General features: G+C 43.6%; 1 protein-coding gene across 1 annotated transcript in view; it reads left to right on the plus strand.

The window, feature by feature from the left end:
• The window catches only part of LOC142201191 (uncharacterized), a 228,549-nt gene extending 206,313 nt beyond the window's left edge, over window positions 1–22,236 (plus strand). Inside the window, exons 9-10 of the mRNA XM_075272018.1 lie at window positions 10,154–10,207; window positions 22,069–22,236. Coding sequence (XP_075128119.1) covers window positions 10,154–10,207; window positions 22,069–22,236 — 222 coding nt within the window. The remainder of the gene's footprint in view (window positions 1–10,153; window positions 10,208–22,068) is intronic.
• Window positions 22,237–23,296: the final 1,060 nt, after the last annotated feature.

Below are 23,296 nucleotides of genomic sequence, written 5' to 3' on the forward strand. Positions count from 1 at the left end.
GAATGGAGATCTTCCATCCATGGAGCTCCAATTATCACAGATTCCTCATAGACTTGAGTCTAACTTTGGACATTAAAAACAAGACCATGTTCACCTTCCATTTTAGCCACCCCCCTGCTTCCAGGCCTGTTATTGTCTTTTTTTTACTTTGACGCGCTGATTATTTTTCATATTTTTAACCATCATTTTTCTCTCTCATATTTTTGTCAATTTACAAAATGAGATGACTGAAGAAAAGAGAAATCTAAATCCAATCAATATTTGGTGTGACCTTTGTCCTTTGGAGGCGGAGTCCTGGAAGTGATGATCCGGCCCCCGCAGAGCCCTGATCTCGTCTTCATACAGTCTGTCTGGGATGGCATGAAGAGACAGACGGATTGGACCAAGCCTACATCCACAGAAGATAAGGGCTTAGTTCTCCAAGATGGCGGCGGGAACAACCTCCTGCATGTACCGAGAAGAACTGATGGAAGGCAAAGGTCACACCGAATATTCATTTTGTTAATTGACAAAACTAATGTTGCATTTTTTCCACATCTGCCTCAAACTTCTTAGCTATATTTTTGCATTTTCACGCCGTTGTGTTTCCATCTCGTAAGTAATTTGCGTACGGCCATTTATATAATTTCTATAATACTTTCTAAGTATCTAAGTGTTAAGTCTTTAAACATGTCTTAAGGTGTAAGCGCAATTAACCTTAACTCCGGACTTTAATAGACTTTAGTATGGAGGAAGCGTGCGGTTCGCTGTGACCGGCTGCGTTTTAGCCATCGGCTAATGTTCACTAAGTGGTTTTTGCAGTCCATTAGCAGGTAAAGGCTTGAGTTAAGAATTACTGTCAGTCTTGATTGTAGCCTGGAATCATTTTCCACTACCCCTAAAGAGTGCATTGCATTTTCTCGTAAAATGGGCAGTTTCCATTTGCCAAAGCGTGGGCACAAGTTATTTCGCATAAGCAATAACAAAGTGCACCTAAACAACATGAAGCTCACATATAAGTATAGACTATAAAAGACCAGCTCAACATACGTCCATCAAGTTCGTCTCGGTTTTTGATGTATTTTAAGACTATCGTTATGGTTTCTTATGGTTGGACATAGGGTTTCGACCTGCTCTTGGAGGCCACATGTGCTTTTTACTATGGAGGTCTATTCATTTTGTGTGTCTTATAGCAAACCAACCCATTTTAGATCAAATGGACTCTTAAAACCACTAGGGAATTGGTCTCATATACTTACCGAAATTCACCTGTCCCCCCCCCCATGGAGTAGTTAAAATGGAGAGGTAGTAGACTAAGGCCGGGTATTTTGGACCGGAAAATGACGCGGAGGCCTCCTCAGGTTCCGGTTCAAAACGCAGGTAGCTGCGACTGGATGCCGCACTCCGCTCCAGATTAGGCCCAAATGAATGGGTCTAATCGGGAGGAGGGCGTGTCTTCAGGAGGATTTGCGAGGCACATCCGCCTAAAGAATGAACATAGCGCTTATTTTTTCTGGGAGCTGGAACAAACGGAAAAGAACTGACCGGCTTGATTTCAATGGGAGCCGTCTTTTTGGTCAGGATCTTGAAATGGATTCGGCCTCAAAATCCTGACCAAAATACCACATGTGAACTCAGCCTAAAAGGGTCTGGCAGTCCAGTTAAACTTGTGATCGCCAGGGAATAGGGCACTGAGGCCCACTGTCTTGGTCCTATCTCTCACTGTTGGACCCCTACCTATAAAATATCGGAATATCCCTTTCAGACAATGTTTGTTTGATTTTCTGGCAGTATTCTTGTCATGAATACATTGTGTAATATACTTTACTAACAAATGTTGGCTCCTTTCTGTGAAATCCTGTATTTTTCACTCTCCCCGTTGATTCTCTATTGAGAACTGTCTCTGTATATAGTGTGATGGACATTTGACGTGAAGAGAAAATGAGGGTCACTCTATCTGGGGAATGCGGGTTGTAAAACGTAGAGTCTTGCTTTTGGTGTCATATGAAATTGGAGATTCTTATCTTTCCTATGACAATAGGGTTTTATGTCTTCTGGAGAAGGGAGCATTGACTGTAAGGGCTCGTTCTCACAGAGCAAGAGGGGGCGGATTTTGATGCGGAATCCACTTCAAAATCCACCCTCTCACAATAGAGGCCTGTGTAGACTGCTAGTGTTCTTTTTTCCGTGAGTGGTTTGTTCCCGCCCATGGAAAAAAGAAGCAAGCTGCCCTTTCTTCAGGCAGATTCCGCGGCTGATTCAGCGACGGCGTACGCCTCGCGACACCACTCTCTGGACTATCATATACAAGATCATTCATCCAAATTTAATGAGCAACATGGAAGAGGAGAAAACCCACATGGTGAGCTGCAACACTTGCTATATGTTTACAGATCTGCCGGACCATAAAGCCAACTTCACCTGTATGAAATGTAAACTAGTGGCCCTTTTAGAAGAAAAAGTGCAGAGGTTGGAAGAAAGAATAGTGACGTTGAGAAGCATCAAAGAAAGTGAGGTCTTCATTGATGAAGCTGAAGCAAGCCTCCAGAACACAGTGGGGGATGAAAGTGCTAGAGAGCCTACAGTTGCAGAGACTGATGCAAGTCCCCCGAATACAGTAAGGGAAGAATACTTGAGAGAACCTACAGAGGCAGAAAACTGGACACATGTGACCAAGAGATGCAAATGGATCACAAGGCCATCACCACTCACACAGCTAAGTAACCGATATGAAACTCTCATGCAGGCGGATGAAAATGACAAAAATAACCTATCAGCAAAAGAAGAAACAAAATTCACCCAGAGACACTCAGGAGCAACAAGAAATGGTGTTGCAAGGAAGAAAAGAAGAGTAGTGGTTATGGGTGACTCACTGCTAAGAGGCGCAGAGGCAGCTGTCTGCAGGCCAGACTTAACCGCACGAGAAGTATGCTGCCTCCCAGGAGCAAAAATCAAGGATGTGGCCGATAGGATACCAAGCCTCCTCAGCTCCAAGGACGACTACCCATTCCTACTGATACATGTGGGTACAAACGACACGGCAAAAAATGATTTACCAACTATCTATAAAGACTTTGAAAATTTGAGGAAGACAGTGAAGGAACTGGATGCGCAGGTAGTATTCTCATCAATCCTCCCAGTTGATGGTCATGGCATCAGGAGATGGAATAGAATACTAGAGGTAAACACCTGGCTTCGACGGTGGTGCCGAGAGCAAGGATTTGGATTTTTGGACCATGGCGTGAATTACCTCTACGATGGACTCCTTGCTAGAGACGGGATACATCTCACAAAACCTGGGAAAAACATATTTGCCAGAAGACTTGCCACACTCATCAGAAGGGCTTTAAACTAGAAGAAGAGGGGATGGGAAGAAAAAAGAAAGACAAAAAGAAAGACAAGAACATGCAGCCAAAAGACATACTAAACAAGGTTACTAGATGTGGTAAAGAGGACCCAAGACAAGATACTCAGAAGGAAATTACGAAAAAGGATACAACAGAGCACAATCTGAAATGTTTTTACACAAACGCACAAAGCATGGTAAACAAACAAGGAGAACTAGAGCTGATGATACACAAGGAAAACTATGACGTCATCGGCATCACAGAAACCTGGTGGAACGACATGCATGATTGGAACATACAGATGGAAGGATACAACTTATTCAAAAAGAATAGAACTAATAAAAGAGGGGCTGGAGTTGCATTGTATGTTAAAAAAGAACACATCTCCACAGAAATTACAGTTTTACAGAATGATAATCTACTGGAAATTATTTGGGTAGTAATTCAAGGGAAAAACAATGATAAGGACATCATACTAGGCGTTTATTACAGACCACCAGGACAGACAGAAGACATGGATGAGATTTTTTCACAGCAAATGACCACGCTCTCAAAGAAACATGAAATAGTGATCATGGGAGACTTCAATTACCCTGACATTCATTGGGAAACCCACACAGCCAAGAGTAAAGGCTCCATCAAATTTTTATCCTCTCTAGCAGACAACTTCATTGCCCAGCTAGTAGAAGAAAACACGAGAGGAACATCCATTTTGGACTTAGTCCTAACCAACAAAGAGCACATGGTTGAGGGACTACGGGTAGCAGGGACACTGGGATTCAGCGATCATGCTATACTTGAGTTTGGGGTTGCAAGAAGAAGAAGACCTGAGAAGACACAGACTTCAAGGCTCGACTTTAGCAGGGCAGACTTCAAGAGCCTGAAGGCAAGGGTTAGCAGAATTCCATGGTGCAAAATTCTTAAGCACAAAAATGCACATGAAGGGTGGGAAATCTTCCGTAGGGAAATCATTAAAGCACAGGAACTAACAATACCTAGAAGGAAGAAAAATGGGAAGCACCTAAAAATATCAGGATGGATGACCAAAAAATTACATAACCTGCTAAAAAGGAAAAAGGAAACATACAAAAAGTGGAAGATGGGAATTATACCTAAGGAAGAGTACACAGCAGTCTGCAGACTCTGCAAGACAAGCATCAAAGGAGCTAAGGCTGAACACGAATTGAAGCTTGCAAAAGAGGCAAAGAGTAAGGTAAAAGGATTTTGGGGATATGTTAAAAGCAAAAGAAAAGTGAAGGAGACCATTGGAGTCCTGAAGAATGACAAAGGAGAAACAGTTAACATGGTGGAACAGCAGGTGGAGCTACTAAATTCATATTTTGTATCCGTCTTCTCCCAAGAAACTAATGGAAATATCGACATTAATGGTGATGGAGATGAGGGGAAGGAGGACTCCAAGCTGACTATAAGCAAAGGTCTGGTAAGAGAGCACTTAGCCAAGTTACAGGAAACCAAGTCCCCAGGACCAGATGATTTACACCCTAGAGTCCTGAAAGAGATAGCAGAGGAAATAACAGAACCCCTTGCTATAATCTTCGGTAAGTCATGGGAAACAGGAGTGGTCCCTTTAGATTGGAAAAGGGCAAATGTTGTCCCCATCTACAAAAAGGGGAAAAGGGACGATCCAGGAAATTGCAGGCCGGTAAGTCTGACCTCGATAGCAGGAAAAATCTTTGAGCAAATTGTCAAGGAACATTTACTTCGGTACCTGAATGGGAAGGCATTAATTAACCAGAGCCAGCACGGCTTTATGACCAGTAAATCTTGTCAGACTAACCTGATTTCCTTCTACAACAAAATCACTGAATGGTTGGACCCAGGGGCGTAACTACCGTGGTAGCAGCAGTAGCAGCTGCCACAGGGCCCGGGCCATTAGGGGGCCTGGTGACAGCCGCTACCGCTGCGTTTTTTTTTAAATAGGCTGTTACGGTCCCTATTCACTTGCCGATCCTGGCTGGGCCGGGATCGGCAAGTGACACCGCGGGCCCCACAGGGGCTATCATTATACTCGGGGGTCTTTGCAGACCCCCGAGTATAATGACCGGCGGATCGGGAGAGGTAATAAACATTAAAAACTGTTACTTACCTCTCCGCGATCCTGCCAAGCCTCCGTCCTACTGTTGTCTGACATCTCTGACGTCACATGAACCCGGCATGCTTCCCGGGTCATGTGACGAACGACGTCATTAACGAAGGACGCGAGCGGTGGTCAGCACAGGAGGACAGCACAGCACAGGAGCCGGGGAACAGGTAAGAAGCAACAGTGTTTTTTTTTTTAATGTTTTTATTCCCCGGGTCTCCGATTATTATACTCTGGGGTCTGAAAAGACCCCAGAGTATAATAATTGTTTATGGGTGTCCACAGAGGGACACTATTGGGGTTAATACTGTGTGCAGGGGCCACTATTGGGGTTAATACTGTGTGCAGGGGCCACTATTGGGGTTAATACTGTGTGCAGGGGACACTATTGGGGTTAATACTGTGTGCAGGGGCCACTATTGGGGTTAATACTGTGTGCAGGGGCCACTATTGGGGATAATACTGTGTGCAGGGGACACTATTGGGGTTAATACTGTGTGCAGGGGCCAGTAAGGGACATAATAGAGTGCGGAGGAGGGGGTCGGTCGAGGTCTTCGGCGTCAGTTGGGATGGGGGGGGGCCCCATGTCAAAAGTTCGCCACGGGGCCCCGCCATTCCTAGTTACGCCACTGGTTGGACCAAGGGAATGCCGTGGACATAGTATATCTTGACTTCAGTAAGGCATTTGATAAAGTATCACATAACCTTCTTATTGAAAAAATGATTAAGTATGGCTTTGACAAAAAATCAGTTCGGTGGATTCACAACTGGCTTAATGATCGGGCACAACGAGTAATACTAAATGGCTACACATCGAACTGGAAGAAAGTCAAAAGCGGGGTGCCGCAGGGCTCTGTTCTGGGCCCAGTACTTTTTAATATCTTTATAAATGATCTGGACGATGGAATTATTGGGGAACTCATAAAATTTGCAGATGATACGAAGATAGGAGGAATAGCCAACACTAGAGAGGAGAGAGAGTGTATTCAAAAGGACTTAGACACACTGGAACAATGGGCTGAGGCCAACAAAATGGTATTTAACAGGGACAAATGCAAAGTTCTACATCTGGGTAACAGAAATGTAAAAAACATATATAGTATGGGAGGAATAGAACTAAGTGATAGCATAGGGGAAAAGGACTTGGGCATAATAGTAGATCACAAATTCAACATGAGCCAACAGTGCGGTGCTGCTGCAAAAAAGGCTAATAAAATTCTGGGATGTATTAAGACAAGCATTGAATCTAGATCAAGAGAGGTCATTATTCCGCTGTACTCTTCCCTGGTCAGACCACACCTGGAATACTGTGTACAGTTCTGGGCGCCTCAATTTAAGAAAGACATCGATATATTGGAGCAAGTCCAGAGAAGAGCAACCAAAATGGTGGAAGGTCTGCAAACCATGTCCTATGAGGAGCGGCTAAAAGAACTGGGATTGTTTAGTTTGCAGAAGAGAAGGCTGAGGGGAGATTTAATAGCAGTCTACAAATATCTGAAAGGTAGTCACAGTGCAGAGGGATCTCCCCTATTCTCATTAGCACAAGGAAGTACAAGAAGCAATGGGATGAAACTAAAGGGAAAGAGATACAGATTAGACATTAGGAAAAACTTTCTGACAGTGAGGGTAGTGAAAGAGTGGAATAGGCTGCCACGGGAGGTGGTGGGCGCTCCATCAATGGAAATCTTCAAGCGGAATCTGGATAAACATATAGCTGGGATGATTTAGGAAAACCTGCACTCGCAGGGGGTTGGACCCGATGGCCCTTGAGGTCCCTTCCAACTCTACCATAAGAAGAAGACTAGGCCCATGCATTTGGGCCTACTCCAGAGCCGAAACGGAATGTGAACTAGCCCTTAGACTCCTTATGCCAGGTTGCAGTCTCTTAACCTTCCATAAACTTCCTTCTGAGGTACATGTGAAAACATTAAACTTTAAAGAGAAAATACCATTTTACCCATCTAACCCCGTCAGATTTTCTCTATATGTCATAAAACCAGTTCAGTCACTAAATCTTGGTCTTTAGTAGTATAGTATGTTGAGAGGGGAGGGGAGGGAGGGAGATGAAGCTGCATTGAGTGATTGGTTCTAAAGCTTGTAGGAAAGTGTTCAGTCATTGGTAACACAGTATCCTTGTGCCCCCTTCTCCATGGCCTAGTGAATTCGGCCCTTGATGTGGTAGGGGGTCTATTTTTTTTCTCCTTTATTCTCTTTTAGGTCCTTCATAACCTGTCAGAAGAAAACTAATATTGTCATCCAAATACCATTGTGGTTTCTACATGTTGGTTCCTTTCCTATGAAATAAATCACAGCAGGAAACTTAGTTCCACAATGCTTAGCATGCATATATATGGAAAATAATTCCCGCGAGACGTCTTCATGTAGAGTGACATACTGTGTTTGAAATGCATAGTACCCACATCGCTAATAGCTCATCTCGGCGATGGCTCCGTACCGTAAAGATTAGCTCCTCGGAGTTCACATAAATTAATGATGTCTTGGGGAATTGTCTTCAAAGGAAGCAATTAATGTTTGCATACAGACATTGATAATTCATATACAGTGTTGGTCTTAACCAGGAACGTAGACAAAATTCATCAAATTTCCCCCCCTCTTTTCCTACTGGCAGTTTTCGTAATGACTCTGGATGCCTGACTACCGCGGTGTCATAAATTTCGTGGTATTTGGATTTATAAATGTTAACAAAAAATCTAAAATATCTTGGGATTCTGGAGCTTTTGATGTCTGGTGAGTTAATAATAAATGAGGGAAACAAAAAAAAAAAAAATCGCTACTGCCGATCACAACGAAATAGGAAAAGTCACTTGGCTCGATGCGAAATTTAAAGGGCAGCTCCGTCTAGTTATCATAAAATAGGAGCTGCCTTTTGTTATAATATAGTCTAGTGTGATATAGTATTTAGTATACTTAGTAACACTTCTATTCCCCATGAGATCAAAGTTTGGAGGTTCCAAACATCAGATCTTTCGTGGATGTAGGCTTGCTTCCATCTGTCTGTCTAGTCATGTCATCCCAGACAGACCGGAAGATGTTGAGCCAGCAGAAAATGGACCAACCCAATATACAGCTAAATAAAAGCGCTCACCCCAGGGACTATTTGGAATTCTTCTTTATTGGTAGATGTAGGCACCACGCGTTTCGGACATAAACACGTCCTTTCTCAAGTGCACAATCGCTTCAAATAACGAAATTTCACATTGGGTTGGTCCATTTTCTGCTGGGTCACCACACGCCCCAGAGGCGTTCCTACAACTGCTGCCCTAGCACCATCCACTTAGGACCTACGGGGGTTTAAGGCTTTTTTGGGTTGTTGTGACTCCTCACAACCCACCCAGGTGAGCAGGCATTTGTCGGTTCCTATATGTTCACACCTATTTAGTGATAATACACGAGGATTGGCTCGGCATCTGCTCTTGTACTTCCGGATGATGTTAAGGTCAGGGTTATATCTGCAGGGGCCAGATCATCCCTTCCAAGACTCCTCCTCCAAAGGGCAATGGTCACACCAAATATTGATGGGATTTACTTTTCTCTTTTGTTGTGAATTGATAACTAGAGATGAGCGAACAGTAAAATGTCTGAGGTTCGATATTTGTTTCGAGTAGCCCTTCAATATTCGACTACTCGAATTGAATATCGAACCCTATTATAGTCTATGGGGGGAAAATGCTCGTTTCAGGGTTAGGCAATGTTCGATCAAATTATACTTACCAAGTCCACGAGTGAGGGTCGGGCTGGATCCTCCGAGCAGTGTTCTCCGTGCAGCGTCCCCGCGACATCTTCCGGCTCTGAATTCACTCTGCCAGGCATCGGGCCTAGGCAGAGCCGACTGCGCATGCCCGCACTACAAGCAGACATGCGCAATCGGCTCTGCCCAGGCCCGATGCCTGGCAGAGTGAGTGAAGAGCCGGAAGACGCCGCGGGGAAGCTGCAAGGAGAAGACTTCTAAAGGTAGGAGAAGAACCAGCATTGATTGGCCGACTGTATAGCATTCGGCCAATCAATTCTGGTTCTGCATAGAACTTTTCCATTCGAATAGTGAGTGGTACTCGATCGAGTACGCGTATTTCGAATACCGTAGTATTCAATCGAATACCTACTCGATCGAATACTACTCGCTCATCTCTATTGACAACCCTTCTATTCCGGAATTGAACTTACGCTACAGTATTTTTTCCACACGTTGGCCCAGTAATGTATTTCCATTTGTTATTTTATCTATCAAAGTGCAAGTTCAAAGACTGCTGAGCTTTCTGAAAGTTGACAATATCACCATAACCTGGTCACCGAGGTCGCTCATAAAAATGTAATCGTAACCTCAATGACTTTCTACAGCATTCCTGGCTAAGCTGAATGTGGAAGGTGATCCGTCATATTGTAGATTCCTGGACTATGCTGGACTGATACTACCGAGGCTTCATCATCAGGATGTTCCTTTATACATTTTTGGGGGGATGTATCTGCTCCTTATGAACACATTAAGATCAAGGTCTAGGACATATACAGTGACTGGTGGTGTCACGTCAAATATTGATGACCCGGTATGAAATAATTCATTAGATATATCTTTCGAGCCCAGCATTGTTGTCTTCCCTAGACCAGAGACTCAATGAGTTTTCGTTCCGGAGGTTTTGTTTGGGGTCTTGATGACCTTTTGCTTTTCAGTCGCTTCTAAAATTAATGTTTTGTATTCTTTTTATTCCAGTTGGCTATGGAGGTCCTGGAGGGGCTGTTGGAAGAAGACGATGAAGTGATACAAGTAAGTTCATATATACAGTATGTTGTTATTGTCCATCTGTTCCAACTAGGACTAGGCGATTATTCCAAAAATAACTGAAATCGAACATCAACCGGGTTATTTTTGTTTCGATTATTACAATATTGTTGAGGTTTTACCTGACGTTTCCTTGGGGAAGAACACATCTGAATCAGAGGTGTTATATTTATACTCTGGCGTCACTTCCGATTCACTAATAAGCAGAGGCCCAGGGGATGTGATCAAATAAAAAGAAAAAAAACGGGTTACTCACCTCACCTGTGCTCCCTTTTCTCTTGACATCTGAAAGGACCCCAGAGTATATTAGTAGCTTCGCTTCAGCTGTGTTTGGTCTGAACGAATCTTCTGGTTGAACCTTGGGTGAAAAATCTAGTGAGGTTTGCCCAACACATACTCATATTGTAAAAAGGGTGTGGTTTAAAAGGGGCATTGCCTAAATAATCGCCTTTAATCGTAATCAAGGTATTTTGATTTTGGTCATAATTGCCCAGCCCTAGTCCCAACCTCCATGTATTATTTTTGCCTCCCATGTCATAGTTCCAACCTCCACTATATTATTCCCACCATTGTCCCACATCGTAGTCCAAACGTCCACATATTATCCCCACCACTCTCCCCTGTCAGACCCAACAGCCACTATATTATCACCAAATCTGTCCCTTATCATAGTTCCACCTTCTCATTATCTTTTTCATTTCTCTGTCATTGACCCCTGTCCCATGCCATAATCCGATCTGCACTGTATTATTCCTACCACTCTCCCATGTCATAGTCCCAATCTCCGCTCCATTATTCCTACCACTGTCCCATGTCATAGTCCCGATCTCCACTCCATTATTCCTACCACTGTCCCATGCCATAATCCCGATCTCCACTCCATTATTCCTACCACTGTCCCATGCCATAGTCCCGATCTCCACTCCATTATTCCTACCACTGTCCCATGCCATAGTCCCGATCTCCACTCCATTATTCCTACCACTGTCCCATGCCATAGTCCCGATCTGCACTCCATTATTCCTACCACTGTCCCATGCCATAGTCCCGATCTGCACTCCATTATTCCTACCACTGTCCCATGCCATAGTCCCGATCTGCACTCCATTATTCCTACCACTGTCCCATGCCATAATCCCGATCTCCACTCCTTTATTTCTACCACTGTCCCATGCCATAGTCCCGATCTGCACTCCATTATTCCTACCACTGTCCCATACCATAGTCCCGATCTCCACTCCATTATTCCTACCACTGTCCCATGCCATAATCCTGATCTCCACTCCTTTATTACTACCACTGTCCCATGCCATAATCCCGATCTGCACTCCACTATTCCTACCACTGTCCAATGCCATAATCCCGATCTGCACTCCATGATTCCTACCACTGTCCTATGCCATAATCCCGATCTCCACTCCATTATTCCTACCACTGTCCCATGCCATAATCCCGATCTGCACTCCATTATTCCTACCACTGTCCCATGCCATAATCCCGATCTGCACTCCATTATTCCTACCACTGTCCCATGCCATAGTCCCGATCTGCACTCCATTATTCCTACCACTGTCCCATGCCATAATCCCGATCTCCACTCCATTATTCCTACCACTGTCCCATGCCATAATCCCGATCTGCACTCCATTATTCCTACCACAGTCCCATGCCATAGTCCCGTTCTGCACTCCATTATTCCTACCACTGTCCTATGCCATAATCCCGATCTCCACTCCATTATTCCTACCACTGTCCCATGCCATAATCCCGATCTGCACTCCATTATTCCTACCACTGTCCCATGCCATAGTCCCGATCTGCACTCCATTATTCCTACCACTGTCCCATGCCATAATCCCGATCTGCACTCCATTATTCCTACCACTGTCCCATGCCATAGTCCCGATCTGCACTCCATTATTCCTACCACTGTCCCATGCCATAGTCCCGATCTGCACTCCATTATTCCTACCACTGTCGCATGTCATAGTCCCAAACTCCGCAGTGTTATCCCCCATCCATGTCTCCTTGTATAGTTTCAATATACTATAGTATCTGTAATCCCTTAAAGGGGTTTTGTAAGATAACTGCAAAACTCACTGGGTATCAGTAGCGGTGTAAACTAAAAAAAAACAAAAAAACCTGCTAATCATTTTCTCTGGGTTCTGGTTCCCTCTGGTGCACAGACTGCCCAGGCTTGAGGTGCAGAGGCTCAGGTGATTGATGTCACAGTCACTGTCCTCATCGGTGTTGGGTAATGGTGACATTATTATTGAGCCTCTGCACTTTTGGTCTGGGTAGTCGATGCCGTGGAGGAAAGAGGGGACACCTTACAAGAACTGAAGACTAGCGTAAGTGAGTGTTCCTTTTTTTTTTTTTTCTTATTTCTTACCACCCCTAGCTCCTAGTACGAATTGCATTTATCCTGTAAAATCCCTTTAAATTGTTCTATCCTAGTCCGAACCCCCGCGCTCTCATCACCAGCACTATCCTAACTCTCTTATCCCGTCCAGTGCCCCATATCATAGTCCTACCCTCTATTATCCCTACACTGTCTTATGCCATCGACTCACCTTCCACTCTATTATCCCTACCACATCCCATATCGTATCATCGCGTTTCCCCTTATCTGTATACACTAGGGTTGAGCCGATCTTGAGATTTCAGGATCGATTTTAAAATCCGATTTCCGATCATTTTCCAGCCGATCCCGATCGTGAAATTTGCTCGATCGCTGGTCGGAATCCGATCCTGATCGCTCAACCCTAGTCAATGCTTCTCTATGGGAAAAGTCACTTCTAGGGTTGAGCCAATCTTGAGATTTCAAAATCCGATTTCCGATCATTTTCCAGCCAATCGCGATCGTGAAATTTGCGTCGATCTTTTCCGATCCCGATCGCTCAACCCTAGTATACACCATTGATGGAAAGTGAGTGTTAATAATCAGTAGGTTATTTTCATATCTGGATATTCTCCGAAAAGCTTTGAATGAAGAATTTGCTATTTTTCTTTCCTTTCCGATTTCACGTTTTATACAAGTTAATGAACATATCCGATTTTTTTTTTTTCTGAGCTGTTTTATCCGGTGAAGTGCGAGCTCTTATGCCCGATTCATCTTTCCACTCAGCAGTAAATGGGCTCGGCTCTCGTCAGATTGTCTGTATGTGTAATGTTCTGCTTGATGAAATCCACCGCCATACCAGTCAATGAATTTTTATTTTTTCATTTACTCTTCTTTTTGGAGAGCACTCCAGCTCATTACGCCCGCTCGTACCTTACAAGCAATCCATTCTCACTCATTCATCTTAATTTAAGACATTTCTAACAACAGCGATTCTTTATAGAATAACACTTATGTATTTAATAATACGTTACATGCAGAAAGTTCTAGATTCTACGCCTCATTGTGCTCGGCCGTGTTCGCGGTTTTGTATTTTGTTATGGTCTTTATGCTTTAGGTGCATTCGGTAAAAATAGCACTTTGTACTCAATGACTTATTTATGCATATACCAGATTTTTCAGACCAAAGACACTTTAAAAAAAAAAAAAAGTGGTTTGGGTCTTCAAGTTCAGTCTTATTTGTCATCTCCCACCCTAAAGAATGGATTAAACAGTCATATCTGTCCTATAAGGAAACCACACAAAACTACAGGTCACCATGCAAAAAATAAGAACCTTTACATAGCTCCATAGATTAAAAAAACAAACAAAACAAAGTTCTGAGAAGCAGAATATTGTGATGCAGAGCAATTTAGAAAAAAAAAAAAATTTGGAAAGCATAAAAATTTGTAGCAGTAACTACAACTGGTGACATCTTCAAAAACAGCTTAGACGCCTTATTACAACACAATAGCATTGAAAAAGAACCTTTACACAGCTCCATAGAAAAAATCTAAAAAAAAAAAAGAAATAAAAAAAATTTGAGAATCAGAGTATTATCAACTCCCAAAAGAATGGATTAAACAGTCATATCTGTCCTATAAGGAAACCACGCAAAACTACAGGTCACCATGCAAAAATAAGAACCTTGACATAGCTCCATAGATAAAAATCTAAAAAAAAAAGTTCTGAGAAGCAGAATATTGTAATGCAGAGCAATTTAAAAAGAAAAAAAAAGTTGGAAAGCATAAAAATTTGCCAACAGTAACTACAACTGGTGACATCTTCAAAAACAGCTTAGACGCCTTATTACAACACAATAGCATTGATGCTTATGGAAATGTATAGAATCCTTTAGTCTGAGTTCACACGGGGTATTTTGGTCAGGAATTTGAGGCTGTATCTGCCTCAAAATCCTGACCAAAAAGATCTCTCATTGATATCTATGGGAGCCGGTCAGTTCTTTTTTCCGGGAGCCGTTTGTTCCGGCTTCCTGAAAAAAGAATGGACATGCTCATTCTTTAGGCGGATTGTGCCTCGCGAATCCGCCTGAAGACACTACTGACTAGACCCATTAATTTGGGCCTAATCCAAATCGCAGTGCCGCGATTGGATGTCGGTGCAGTGCATCGGCATCCAGTCACGGCTGCCCTGTATTTTGGAACGGAACCTGAGGTGGCCTCCGCATCAAATTCCGGTCCAAAGGCTGTGTAAACTCAGCCTTACTCATCCCTTTTCCCTTGAACATGTCGTACCTAAGTCTTATTTACACCATATTAAGTAACTGCCCCCTTTACCGGCCTCCATACAGTAAGGGTCCCCATGCCGGGACTTGCTGGTTTACTCCAACAGGTAATGGCCACTATTCACATGCTCGCTCTTGCCCACAGCCTGCTCCTCTGCTTCCCTTTCAGCCTCCAGGGGGCCCTGTGTGTTGCACATAACATTTTGACACTGTCCAGTATTTGGAAGTGATATATGGCGCATAGGGCTCCCTGGAGGGGAAGAGGAAGAAGCCATGGGCAGGAGAGGGGATCGGTAAGTGAATAGTGGTCAAAACCTGCTCCAAGCAAACAAGAAGCGGAGGGCCCGGCTTTGCCCGTTAAAGTTGCAGGCCTTATAGCAGCCGCTATGGCAGTAGTTCCGTTCCAGGCTGCAATTAGAATAGAAAACTAGTCCTGCAAAAAACAAGCCCTCATAGGGTTATTTCAAGGAAATATTAAAAAGTAAGGACTCTGAGAATGATAAGACTTTGTTTGCAGTCACTACTGGAGGAGCCTAGAAGGTTACGGCACACTACTTACACATAGACCCCAATAATACATAGTGAGCTCCCCCTAGTGGTGACAATATCATGTCACTTTATATCTATCAATGTCTAACCACAATAAATATTGTAAAATAAAAAAATATTTTAAAAAATTATAAAAATTATTTAAAAAAAACTTAAAACTTATTACAAATTGTTAGCCATGAAAGCGACATAAAAGGTGGGCATTGACGTTAAGGGCTTTTTTTATTTTCTTTATTACCGGGAAGGCGACATCGGAGTCCTAATAACCGTGGGCTACTAATGTTCCCTAATAAAAAGAGTACGAGAAGTGATGGGTTTATAATACACTGCTGGCATGAGGCCGGCGCGGAATTATAATACTTTAAAGAGTGTATTGTAACCCGGTGTAATATGGAGTATATGAACTCATTTCATAGTCCGCTCCCCCGCCGAGACCATATACACAACAAAGCACTTACTGTAATAAAGCAATCCGAAGTTCTGCGCGCTAAACTGGTCGCCATGGCAACGCTCAGAACACAGGTTAATTAACATGGCGGTGCGTTCGTCAGGATCTAAGGCAATGACTATTCTATATGGACAGGTGGTCGGCACAGAAGTCTTGTTCTGCGATATCTCGCGAAATCCTAATAAGTGAGGGAGACCCAGAAACTGCGTTAGGCCCTGTTCACACTTCAGGTTATGCGTGAGCAGACGCTCCTATGTGAGAAAATCCTCAGCAAGTTTCTGCCGTCAGAGTGCAAAGCCATAAACTGTGTTGTCAGAGCGCACCCCAAAAAGGAAGGACACCCAAAAAAAACCTGTCTCTTAGTAGACCCCTATATATGCACCTTGTCTCTTAGTAGACCCCTATATATGCACCCTGTCTCTTAGTAGACTCCTATATATGCACCCTTTCTCTTAGTAGACCCCTATATATGCACCCTGTCTCTTAGTAGACCCCTATATATGCACCTTGTCTCTTAGTAGACCCCTATATATGCACCTTGTCTCTTAGTAGACCCCTATATATGCACCCTGTCTCTTAGTAGACCCCTATATATGCACCCTGTCTCTTAGTAGACCCCTATATATGCACCCTGTCTCTTAGTAGACCCCTGTATATGCTCCCTGTCTCTTAGTAGACTCCTATATATGCACCCTGTCTCTTAGTAGACTCCTATATATGCACCCTGTCTCTTAGTAGACCCCTATATATGCACCTTGTCTCTTATTAGACCCCTATATATGCACCTTGTCTCTTAGTAGACCCCTATATATGCACCCTGTCTCTTAGTAGACCCCTATATATGCACCCTTTCTCTTAGTAGACTCCTATATATGCACCCTGTCTCTTAGTAGACCCCTATATATGCACCCTGTCTCTTAGTAGACCCCTATATATGCACCTTGTCTCTTAGTAGACCCCTATATATGCACCCTGTCTCTTAGTAGACCCCTATATTTGCACCCTGTCTCTTAGTAGACCCCTATATATGCACCCTGTCTCTTAGTAGACCCCTATATATGCACCTTGTCTCTTAGTAGACCCCTATATATGCACCTTGTCTCTTAGTAGACCCCTATATATGCACCCTGTCTCTTAGTAGACCCCTATATATGCACCCTGTCTCTTAGTAGACCCCTATATATGCACCTTGTCTCTTAGTAGACCCCTATATATGCACCCTGTCTCTTAGTAGACTCCTATATATGCACCCTGTCTCTTAGTAGACCCCTATATATGCACCTTGTCTCTTAGTAGACCCCTATATATGCACCTTGTCTCTTAGTAGACCCCTATATATGCACCCTTTCTCTTAGTAGACCCCTATATATGCACCCTGTCTCTTAGTAGACCCCTATATATGCACCTTGTCTCTTAGTAGACCCCTATATATGCACCTTGTCTCTTAGTAGACCCCTATATATGCACCCTGTCTCTTAGTAGACCCCTATATTTGCACCCTGTCTCTTAGTAGACCCCTATATATGCACCCTGTCTCTTAGTAGACCCCTATATATGCACCCTTTCTCTTAGTAGACCCCTGTATATGCTCCCTGTGTCTTAGTAGACCCCTATATATGCACCCTTTCTCTTAGTAGACCCCTATATATGCACCCTTTCTCTTAGTAGACCCCTATATATGCACCCTTTCTCTTAGTAGACTCCTATATATGCACCCTGTCTCTTAGTAGACTCCTATATATGCACCCTGTCTCTTAGTAGACCCCTATATATGCACCTTGTCTCTTAGTAGACCCCTATATATGCACCCTGTCTCTTAGTAGACCCCTATATTTGCACCCTGTCTCTTAGTAGACTCCTATATATGCACCCTGTCTCTTAGTAGACTCCTATATATGCACCCTGTCTCTTAGTAGACCCCTATATATGCACCTTGTCTCTTAGTAGACCCCTATATATGCACCTTGTCTCTTAGTAGACCCCTATATATGCACCCTTTCTCTTAGTAGACCCCTATATATGCACCCTGTCTTAGTAGACTCCTATATATGCACCTTGTCTCTTAGTAGACCCCTATATATGCACCCTGTCTCTTAGTAGACCCCTGTATATGCTCCCTGTCTCTTAGTAGACTCCTATATATATGCACCCTGTCTCTTAGTAGACTCCTATATATGCACCCTGTCTCTTAGTAGACCCCTATATATGCACCCTGTCTCTTAGTAGACCCCTATATATGCACCCTTTCTCTTAGTAGACCCCTATATATGCACCCTGTCTCTTAGTAGACCCCTATATATGCACCCTGTCTCTTAGTAGACCCCTATGTATGCACCCTGTCTCTTAGTAGACCCCTATATATGCACCCTTTCTCTTAGTAGACCCCTATATATGCACCCTGTCTCTTAGTAGACCCCTATATATGCACCCTGTCTCTTAGTAGACCCCTATATATGCACCCTTTCTCTTAGTAGACCCCTATATATGCACCCTGTCTCTTAGTAGACCCCTATATATGCACCCTGTCTCTTAGTAGACCCCTATGTATGCACCCTGTCTCTTAGTAGACCCCTATATATGCACCCTTTCTCTTAGTAGACCCCTATATATGCACCCTGTCTCTTAGTAGACCCCTATATATGCACCCTGTCTCTTAGTAGACCCCTATATATGCACCTTGTCTCTTAGTAGACCCCTATATATGCACCCTGTCTCTTAGTAGACCCCTATATTTGCACCCTGTCTCTTAGTAGACTCCTATATATGCACCCTGTCTCTTAGTAGACTCCTATATATGCACCCTGTCTCTTAGTAGACCCCTATATATGCACCTTGTCTCTTAGTAGACCCCTATATATGCACCTTGTCTCTTAGTAGACCCCTATATATGCACCCTTTCTCTTAGTAGACCCCTATATATGCACCCTCTCTTAGTAGACCCCTATATATGCACCCTTTCTCTTAGTAGACTCCTATATATGCACCCTGTCTCTTAGTAGACTCCTATATATGCACCCTGTCTCTTAGTAGACCCCTATATATGCACCTTGTCTCTTAGTAGACCCCTATATATGCACCCTGTCTCTTAGTAGACCCCTATATTTGCACCCTGTTTCTTAGTAGACCCCTATATATGCACCCTGTCTCTTAGTAGACCCCTATATATGCACCCTTTCTCTTAGTAGACCCCTGTATATGCTCCCTGTGTCTTAGTAGACCCCTATATATGCACCCTTTATCTTAGTAGACCCCTATATATGCACCCTTTCTCTTAGTAGACCCCTATATATGCACCCTTTCTCTTAGTAGACTCCTATATATGCACCCTGTCTCTTAGTAGACTCCTATATATGCACCCTGTCTCTTAGTAGACCCCTATATATGCACCTTGTCTCTTAGTAGACCCCTATATATGCACCCTGTCTCTTAGTAGACCCCTATATTTGCACCCTGTCTCTTAGTAGACTCCTATATATGCACCCTGTCTCTTAGTAGACTCCTATATATGCACCCTGTCTCTTAGTAGACCCCTATATATGCACCTTGTCTCTTAGTAGACCCCTATATATGCACCTTGTCTCTTAGTAGACCCCTATATATGCACCCTTTCTCTTAGTAGACCCCTATATATGCACCCTGTCTCTTAGTAGACCCCTATATATGCACCCTTTCTCTTAGTAGACTCCTATATATGCACCCTGTCTCTTAGTAGACTCCTATATATGCACCTTGTCTCTTAGTAGACCCCTATATATGCACCTTGTCTCTTAGTAGACCCCTATATATGCACCCTGTCTCTTAGTAGACCCCTATATTTGCACCCTGTCTCTTAGTAGACCCCTATATATGCACCCTGTCTCTTAGTAGACCCCTATATATGCACCCTTTCTCTTAGTAGACCCCTGTATATGCTCCCTGTGTCTTAGTAGACCCCTATATATGCACCCTTTCTCTTAGTAGACCCCTATATATGCACCCTGTCTTAGTAGACTCCTATATATGCACCTTGTCTCTTAGTAGACCCCTATATATGCACCCTGTCTCTTAGTAGACCCCTATATATGCACCCTGTCTCTTAGTAGACCCCTATATATGCACCCTTTCTCTTAGTAGACCCCTGTATATGCTCCCTGTGTCTTAGTAGACCCCTATATATGCACCTTGTCTCTTAGTAGACCCCTATATATGCACCGTGTCTCTTAGTAGACCCCTATATATGCACCTTGTCTCTTAGTAGACCCCTATATATGCACCCTGTCTCTTAGTAGACCCCTATATATGCACCCTGTCTCTTAGTAGACCCCTATATATGCACCCTGTCTCTTAGTAGACCCCTATATATGCACCCTGTCTCTTAGTAGACCCCTATATATGCACCCTTTCTCTTAGTAGACCCCTGTATATGCTCCCTGTGTCTTAGTAGACCCCTATATATGCACCCTTTCTCTTAGTAGACCCCTATATATGCACCCTGTCTTAGTAGACTCCTATATATGCACCTTGTCTCTTAGTAGACCCCTATATATGCACCCTGTCTCTTAGTAGACCCCTATATATGCACCTTGTCTCTTAGTAGACCCCTATATATGCACCCTGTCTCTTAGTAGACCCCTGTATATGCTCCCTGTGTCTTAGTAGACCCCTATATATGCACCTTGTCTCTTAGTAGACCCCTATATATGCACCGTGTCTCTTAGTAGACCCCTATATATGCACCTTGTCTCTTAGTAGACCCCTATATATGCACCCTGTCTCTTAGTAGACCCCTATATATGCACCCTGTCTCTTAGTAGACCCCTATATATGCACCCTGTCTCTTAGTAGACCCCTATATATGCACCCTGTCTCTTAGTAGACCCCTATATATGCACCCTTTCTCTTAGTAGACCCCTGTATATGCTCCCTGTGTCTTAGTAGACCCCTATATATGCACCCTTTCTCTTAGTAGACCCCTATATATGCACCCTGTCTTAGTAGACTCCTATATATGCACCTTGTCTCTTAGTAGACCCCTATATATGCACCCTGTCTCTTAGTAGACCCCTATATATGCACCTTGTCTCTTAGTAGACCCCTATATATGCACCCTGTCTCTTAGTAGACCCCTGTATATGCTCCCTGTGTCTTAGTAGACCCCTATATATGCACCCTGTCTCTTAGTAGACCCCTATATATGCACCCTTTCTCTTAGTAGACCCCTGTATATGCTCCCTGTGTCTTAGTAGACCCCTATATATGCACCCTGTCTCTTAGTAGACCCCTATATATGCTCCCTGTGTCTTAGTAGACCCCTATATATGCACCCTGTCTCTTAGTAGACCCCTATATATGCACCCTGTCTCTTAGTAGACCCCTATGTATGCACCCTGTCTTAGTAGACCCCTATATATGCTCCCTGTGTCTTAGTAGACCCCTATATTTGCACCCTGTCTCTTAGTAGACCCCTATATATGCACCCTGTCTCTTAGTAGACCCCTATATATGCACCCTGTCTCTTAGTAGACCCCTATATTTGCACCCTGTCTCTTAGTAGACCCCTATATATGCACCCTGTCTCTTAGTAGACCCCTATATATGCACCCTGTCTCTTAGTAGACCCCTATATATGCACCCTGTCTCTTAGTAGACCCCTATATATGCACCCTGTCTCTTAGTAGACCCCTCTATATGCACCCTGTCTCTTAGTAGACCCCTATATATGCACCCTGTCTCTTAGTAGACCCCTATATATGTTCCCTGTCTCTTAGTAGACCCCTATATATGCTCCCTGTCTCTTAGTAGACCCCTATATATGCACCCTGTCTCTTAGTAGACCCCCTATATATGCACCCTGTGCTTTAGCAGGCACTTATGTATCCCCCCCTGTCTGTAATTGGACCCTTGTGTATTCATCCTGTTACTGGACCCCTAAATGTGCATCATATCCATTTCTGGGCACCAAAAAAAAAATCTCAATTTTCCCTGTCCAACCTGCCATCAGGGCTGAGGAATCAGTAAGCCACCCTACACCCCATGACACATCGCACACCCCGACACCTCATTCCTACGACCACTTTCCTTCCCATATTCCCCTTACCACTCCTTATCTTATTATTATGCCTTATATGAGATCCTTCCAAGTCCCTCCCGCCCCGCCGGGGGATCCGATCCGCAGCCCTCAGCCCCCTCTCGCCTGCTGCTCATTGCCCCATAATGATTGCCCTTTTTCCACCCTTGTCTTGTAGGTATGGTATCTTCTGGGATGGGTCTGTTATCTGCAAGCCAAGGAGTCTGAAGAGGAAGAAGCTTTCAAGGACTCTGCCAGGACGTATCTAAGGAAAGCCAAAAAGGTAGACAGCTGCTGTACGCATATCTTGATCCGTTGCGATCCCCTGTGGCTCACCTGTCACTGACAGTAAGGGCTTTGTGTTCTCGCCTTTCTAAATGAGAAATGTGCAGGAGGGGGGAGGGGAGGGGGAGAAGAAACCACTTAAAAAAAAAAAAAAGTTTCGTCTCCGGCGAGCTATTTACTCGTGTTCGCGTTTTATACGTGAATATGTTTTTTTTATTGTTCGCGGCTCTGAAGTTGCATTTGTTCCTTTTCATTATGATCAAAAAGATTTGAAAGGAGCTTGTGAAATAGTTTTCGGCAAACAAAAAAGGGATTACTTTTAGCCGTGACAAAATCTTGCTTATCTCTTGGCTTTTTTTTTTTTTTTTTTGCTGAAATATATTTGCTCGGAAATAGAACGCTTTATTATGTTTGTTTTATATTTTCCATTACGTATTTATTTTTGCTCTGCCGGCGCTTAGTGCGATAGCAGCCGCCCGCTCCCAGCCCGACGCTTCAATGGCCGGGATTGCAAACAGCGCGTTGTCTAACCCCATAGGAAAGCGGGATTAATTCTGCATAATGGATTGCTGAGTTTTCCTAGGTGACGGTTTAATGCCGCCATATTGCCAGATGGGTCGATACACTGTGCCGTGCAAAAGTTTCCAGTGGGTGTGTAAATAATGCTGCAAAGTAAAGATGCTTTCGGGAATAGAAGGGTTAATAGATTATTTTTGTCCTGGGAGTGATGATATGGCCTCCACAGATGATCTCAAAGTCGCCCAGTCTGTCTTGGGTGACATGAAGAGACAGACGGATTGGAGCAAAGTTTCAAGTGGGTGTGCAAATAATGCTGCAAAGTAAGGATGTTTGCAGATACAGAAGGATTATTCGAATACCTCCCATAGGAATGCATGGGAGCAGATGATCGGGAAGGGGGTTAAGCACCGGCCGGCTTCAATGCATTCCTATGGGAGCGAGGTATTCAAAACTAGGATTCGAATACTATTCCCTCAACACTAATCTCAACATCGCCCAGTCTGTCTTGGGTGACATGAAGAGACAGATGGATTGGAGCAAAATTTCGAGTGGGTGTGCAAATAATGCTGCAAAGTAACAATGTTATCAGATACAGAAGGGTT

The sequence above is a fragment of the Leptodactylus fuscus genome, chromosome 4, assembly GCF_031893055.1.
Source record: "Leptodactylus fuscus isolate aLepFus1 chromosome 4, aLepFus1.hap2, whole genome shotgun sequence".
Lineage (NCBI taxonomy): Eukaryota > Metazoa > Chordata > Amphibia > Anura > Leptodactylidae > Leptodactylus > Leptodactylus fuscus.